The sequence below is a fragment of the Fukomys damarensis genome, unplaced genomic scaffold (assembly GCF_012274545.1).
Source record: "Fukomys damarensis isolate Sample0158 unplaced genomic scaffold, DMR_v1.0_HiC HiC_scaffold_73761, whole genome shotgun sequence".
Classification (NCBI taxonomy): domain Eukaryota; kingdom Metazoa; phylum Chordata; class Mammalia; order Rodentia; family Bathyergidae; genus Fukomys; species Fukomys damarensis.
Genome location: NW_022974673.1, coordinates 18,401 through 25,000, shown reverse-complemented (window position 1 = coordinate 25,000; position 6,600 = coordinate 18,401). Strand labels below are relative to the sequence as shown.

The following is a 6,600-nucleotide window of genomic DNA, read 5'->3' as shown; positions in this document are numbered from 1 at the left end:
GATATCAAGCATGCATTATTTTGTAATCAGAAAGAAAGCAAGAATTTTCTAGTTTGGAAATAAGGAAAACACTTGATTTGAGGACTGATTCCTTTAGCCATTTGATGTATTCTTATATAATGAAAAATCTCAGGCAGGAGCTACTAGTCCCAAAAGAGAGACTTTACCCCTTACCCGGACCTCTTGCCTTGCCTCCACAGGAAGGTAAATACTACAGTGAGGAGGCTGAGGTGGACCTGCGGGACCCCGGCAGAGACTACGAGCTATACAAGTATACGTGCCAGGAGCTACAGAGGCTGATGGCCGAGATCCAGGACCTGAAGAGCAGAGGTGGCAAGGATGTGGTAAGGAGTGAGGCCAGGCAGTTATGAACCGGGTGGGTCTGCACAAACAGGGCTTCTTGTTATTTTTTTTTGGGGGGGGTACTGGGGTTTGAACTCTGGACCTTGCACTTGCGAGGCAGGCAGCGGCACCACTGAGCTAATCTCTGGCCTCAGGGCTCCTTTTCCACCTGCCGGGGCCCTTCCTGATCTTGTCCTAGCAATGATCAAGTGGTTGGAACCTGTAGGCTCTGGAGCCCTACTAGAAGTCCTGTTAGAACTTGTTATCACCAGCCAGTCACCCATTATAGTAATTCTGAAAATACGGGTTATTAACATTTTCTGTAACTATAATGTGATCATTCTTTGAGTTAATATTTAGTGCCACGCGTTTCTCTAGGAGTGAAGGAATAATGTAAATTCCCTTGGTGTTAAAATATGTGTTACATGGAAGTAAGTCATGGAGACCAAAGATGATATTAATATTAAATGGAAAAGCCAGGCTTTAGGGACAGAAAAACTAAGTAAAAACTAGATGGATAGGGTTTTTTTTTTTTTTTAATTCTGTATCTTCTTCTTCTTCTTCTTCTTTTTTTTAGTACCAGGGATCGAACTTGGGACCTTGTGCTTGAGAGACAGGCAGTGGAACCACTTAGTTAAATCCCTAGCCTAAGCTAAGTCCCTGGCCCAAAATTCTGTTATTTCTCAAGTAATCTTTTTTTGTGCTTATGCAGACTTTGTGATTTTTTTTTGTGTGTCATTTAAATTTTTTTAATGCTATATATTTGTTTGGGTTTTTTGTTTGTGTGTTTTTGTTTGAGACAGGATCTCACTCTATAGCTCAGTCTAGCCTTGAACTCACTGTGTACCCAGGCTAGCCTTGAACTTGCAGTGATCTTCCTGCCTCAGCCCCTTGAGTGCTGAGGCACCACCAGGCCCAGTTTGTAATTATAGAGACCAAATTTTATGGCTTGATGTTGCTATTGCGAGGGTCTCTGTGCAGGATCAGTATGGGCAGATATTGATTGTGTGTTGTCTGCTCTTGCTCCATTTTCTATCATTTCAGCCTGAGTAGAATTACTTTTTTTTTGGCCTGGGAACCTTAAGCACTTCCTTTATCTACCCATCCATCCTTCTATTTCTCTCATGACTTTTCCCATGGCTCAGAACTTCTTTGAGTGTCTGTTTTGGGCCCTGGGGAGAGTGGTTCAGCAGCAAGGGACTGAAGGAAGCTGAGCCAGCACCTGTTATGAGTCGACTTTACCATGTTCTTTGCCTGTAGGCAGTTGAAATTGAAGAACGGAGGATCCAGAGCTGTGTGCATTTCATGACTCTAAAGAAACTTAACCGATTAGCCCACATCAGGTTGAAGAAAGGAAGAGATCAGACCCATGAGGTATGAGAAGAGAGGTTTAAGTAACCCCTTTGTCCTCTTTGCTCGTTCCCTGATTTTGCTGATGCTCTGTCCCTCTCTGACTTGTCCCTTGCTCACTTGACCTTGTCTTTCTTTCAGGCTAAGCAAAAAGTAGATGCCTATCACCTGCAGCTACAGAACTTGCTGTATGAGGTGATGCACCTGCAGAAGGAGATCACCAAATGTCTGGAGTTTAAGTGAGTTTGGGAGGACAGGGCCTTGGCACACTGGTGTATGACAACTGCTTTTTCCTACATATCTCAGTGTGAGTCAGTCTCTAAAAAGAATTCTAGTGAGTGTGGAGGACTGCAGGATCTGGGAGAAGGGTGAATAGATCACTTTGAGTGGGAAAATCACAAACAGTAGTTTTCGGCTGCATAAAGAGCCAGAGGTCGCTCTGATCCTTTTGAGTTTTGAGCTCTGCATTTGGTTAAGAAGCAGTTTTCTGTCCCCAGCAGGGACCTTTATGCTACAGTTTGATTCCTGGGCATATTGTACAGCAGGAGCTCACTTCCAGTCACATCCTTTCAATCTTTTGTTTTAGTCTTCCTCTGTAAAACCCTAGTAGTTCATTTTTGCAAATTGATCTTATTCATCAGAACTGGAACTTCTTGCTCCTTAGCTCCCTTCCGGTGAACAGTTCATTAGTATTCTTAAAGGTGAGACTTCTTGAAAAAAACCACTTTAGAAATGAGAGAGGAAAGAATAAAAAAGGAAATGAGAGAGGAAAGAATAAACTCGAAGAGAAGAGCAAGAGTTCTTGCCTGGTTAGACCTGTTTGTAAAAACTGAAAGAAGAGGACTTGTTTGTAACCAACTTGACCAAGCAGAGCTATGTTAGACATCAGGTCCAGGATATTTTTAGTAATTATGTTGCTGATTTTTGAGAAGCACATTATTTATCACCACACCCACCTCTGTCATGTATAACTATCTAATTACTAGTAAAGGTGAAATTTCATCGTGTTTATATCTGAATTGATAGTACTAAACTACTGTATTGTCAGTTTCTTGGTGTTTTTTTTTGTTTTTCCTGGTACTAGGGATCAAACTTGGGACCTTGCACATGCAAGGCAGGCAGTGTAACTACTGACCTAAATCCCTGGCCAAGTTTCTTAGTTTCAGCAACATAGTATGTTATAACTGGGGAACCTGGATAAAAAGTACATGGAAAAAATAAACTCTCAGTACTATTTTAAAAAATCTATTATTAATCTTTTGATGTATAATACTTGTACATGTTTATGAGATACAGTGTTTTTTTTTTGGTTTTTTTTTGGTACCGGGGATTGAACTTGGTTCCTTGCGCTTGCAAGGCAGGCCACTGAACCGCTGAGCTGAATCCCCGACCCCAATACAGTGTGACAATGTGATGCTTTGATTCTTGTATACATTGGGTAGTAATCCACATAAGGTAATTAGCATATCTGTCACTTTAAACTTTTATCATTTCTTTACAGTGAGTCCATTAAAATTCCTCTATTCTGGGCCGGGGATTTAGCTCAGTGGTTCCGAGGCCTGCCTTGTAAGCACAAGGACCCGAGTTCCATCCCTGGTACCAAAAAAAAAAAAATTGTAAAAAAAAAAAAAAAAAAAAAAATTCCTCTTTTCTAATTATACACAATTCATTATTGTTAATTATATTCACTCTATTGTGCAATTGAATGCCAGAATGTATTCCTCCTATCAAACAATAATGTATTCGTTAATCATAATTTCCTCTTTCTAATTATACACAATTCATTATTGTTAATTATATTCACTCTACTGTGCGATCAAATGCCAGAATGTATTCCTCCTATCAAACAATAATGTATTTGTTAATCGGTCTTTCCCTGTCCCCTATTTTTCCCTGTCCTCTACTTAGTACTACTTTTGAAACTTCTTATGGGACTTTGGTGGAATTAAAATTACAAAGGCATAAAGAACACCATGCCCCAGTCTGTAATCATTGGTGAGGTGGAAACTGACAGACCCAGATACTGGAGAACTTGTGGTCTGATGGGTTATGGGTGGAAAAAAGCATGGGCACTGGAGTCACACAATTTAGCTTCCTGTCCCAGATCTGCCCTCAAGCCATGTGACTTTGGTAAACTGCTTACCAATGGAAACTACCTTCTCATTTGAAAAATGAAGGTAAAAAATCCCCACTTCCTAGAGTTGTTAATGAAAATTAAATGAAGTGGGGCTGGGGATTTGGCTCAGCGTTCCACCGCCTGCCTCAAAAGCGCAAGGGCCCAAGTTCTATCCCCAGTACCAAAAAAAAAAAAAGGAAGTGGACTGGGGGATTTAGCTCGGTGGGACCGCCACCTGCCTTGCAAGCACAAGGTCCTACGTTTGATCCATGGTACTAAAAGAAGGATTAAATGAAGTACGGCCACATACAACAGATGCTTATTAGTACATGGTAGCTCCTATTATTGCAGAATTCCAGAACCGAGAAACAGATGGCACCCAGAGGTTTGGAAGCAGTAGACAGCTTTATTTATATCAGTGGACCTGACTGGGATCTTTCCCCAAAGATGTTAGGTCCAGAATATTGGCAGGCTGGAAGTTTTAAAGGGTTGCAAAGCAGGAAGTACGGAAGTTTCAGCAGTGTATTTGGCAGTCTTTGATTGGTTAGTTACTTGTCATTTTTTATATCTATGAGGCTTAATTCCATTGGAATTTCCTGGGAATACAGCAAGCAGAATTTACACAAAGCAGAGCAGTAGCTGGGGATTTAGCTCAGTGGTTCTGCCGCCTGCCTCACAAGTGCAAGGTCTCGAGTTCAATCCCCAGTACCAAACAACAACAACAACAACAGCAGCAAAAAACACAAAGCAGAGCAGCAGAAGGGAGGGCAGAGCCAGGAGTTCTGGCGGGACTTGCTGAGTCTGTTATGCTTCTTTGTTGACACATTACAGAAGTTGTCATGGCTACTCAGGTACATTCTACAAAGAACGTACTTACCTAGTTAACGCATAGTTGCTAAATAACACAGTTAACTCATAGTTGTCCAAATTAGTTATTTTTTGTTAGAAATATATCTGTCTGCCTAAATTCCCTTTCACTATGACCTAAACATTCAGCTGTGTTAACACAAGAAAGTATATTACATTTCTTCTCATTGTCTTAGTATACATGCAACAATTAAAGCCTCTAGATTTTGTGGGGGTTTTGTTTGTTTGTTTGTTTTGTTTTCTTTTTTCACATCTAGTTCTACCAAGCTGGATCTCTTCCTTCATTCTTGTGCTTCTGCAGTTAATGTTTTGAACTTACTATTAAATGACATGTCCTGGATGTAGGCCTGGGCCATTATGGTTTTGTTTGAGTCTTTTAGTTGTTAGTTCTCCTTCTTAGCTGGAAAACATTTGTATATTTGATAAGCATCCTTTTTAGGTCTTTCTAAAATTCATGGATAAAAAAGTTAGACAGAATGGATGAGGTTCTATTGGCATGTCACCAGTGACCTTTCATTACACTGAAACATCTGCCAGTGGGGCTGGGGTTTTAGCTCAGTGGTTCTGCCGCCTGCCTTGCAAGCACAAGGGCCCAAGTTCGACCCCTGGTACCAAACCAAACATCTGCTAGTCAGCATCTGCGGAGATTGGATTTCAGGATGTTGAGTAGTTAGTTGTAGACCAGGGCTGAGTGGGCATAAATGGGGACTTTGTACCTGCCTAAACCATATTTTGGGCTCCTGTGAATGACGACTTGACATCTAGTTTTTGCCTATAGGTCAAAACATGAAGAAATCGACCTGGTCAGTTTAGAGGAGTTTTACAAAGAGGCTCCACCAGACATCAGCAAGGCTGAAGTCACCATGGGAGACCCTCACCAGCAGACCCTGGCACGTCTGGACTGGGAGCTGGAGCAGCGGAAAAGGTAGTGAGTGAGTGCTTCTTCCTTCCCAGACTTATTAACCTCACAGTGACCGTGCTTTGTGATGATGAGATCAGACAGCAAAGCACCGTGGAACCAGCAGAATAGTCTCTAAAGACAAAAATCCCACTTTATGATTAATTCAAAATGAATGCTTTATACTTGTCCAGTCTCATCCCAGGTGTGGTTTAATTGCTTAATGCTATTAACAAAGTTGGAGTACCTTTTCTTCCTTTAAATTTTCATTATGTTGCTTAGCGTGTGTAAAACTGTGGGTTCGATCTCCAGTGAGAGGAAGGAATGGAGGAGGGGAAGGGAGGGAGGAGCAAGGGGAAGGGCAGGCTTTGGGGATAAGATCTAATGTTTATAGGGATTAAATGATAGCACCAGGAACCTCCCCAGAGGCCCTCACTGTGGTAAACGCTGGCAGACATTAGCATTTGATCAGCTGCCATTATAGGGAGGCTGACAGTGCACAGGTATGTTGAGGTTCCTTGTAAGCATGGCATGACAGTGCTCTGTCCTCTTCCTCAGACTGGCAGAGAAGTACCGAGAGTGCCTGTCCAACAAGGAGAAGATCCTCAAAGAGATTGAGGTGAAGAAGGAATACCTAAGCAGCCTTCAGCCTCGGCTTAATAGCATCATGCAGGTGAGGCCTGCCAGGATTTTTCCTTGCCTTCAGCACTGACCAGAAGTAGCTAGAAACCACTGCCTTTGGGCTTCGCAAGGTCTTGTGCTTTAATTGAGGTAGGCTGCAAGGAAAGTTTTGTCTGCAGTCCTACTCAACTGATACAGCAGGCTTATGTCCTGGGGTAGAGTATGCCAGGTGGGCTCAGGAACACACACACGTGTACCTAACGTTTTCTTTTTATCCAGAGCCTCATCTGGGTAACATACTTTCTCAGACTGTACGTTCATTGTACCTCTGCGTGGTCCCTGCTACTAGGTCTGCAGTTTCCAGGAACTGTGTTTTGCAGTGCTGGGGAACAAACGGGTCTAATGG

At 42.2% G+C, this 6,600-nt stretch overlaps 1 protein-coding gene across 1 annotated transcript in view; it reads left to right on the top strand.

The window, feature by feature from the left end:
• The first annotated feature begins 104 nt into the window (after positions 1-104).
• LOC104848046 (THO complex subunit 5 homolog) overlaps positions 105-6,600 on the top strand; it is a 24,883-nt gene continuing 18,387 nt past the window's right edge. Inside the window, 5 exon segments of the mRNA XM_033760706.1 lie at positions 105-344; positions 1,603-1,716; positions 1,834-1,931; positions 5,454-5,600; positions 6,132-6,246. Of these exon segments, the coding sequence (XP_033616597.1) occupies positions 105-344; positions 1,603-1,716; positions 1,834-1,931; positions 5,454-5,600; positions 6,132-6,246 (714 nt within the window).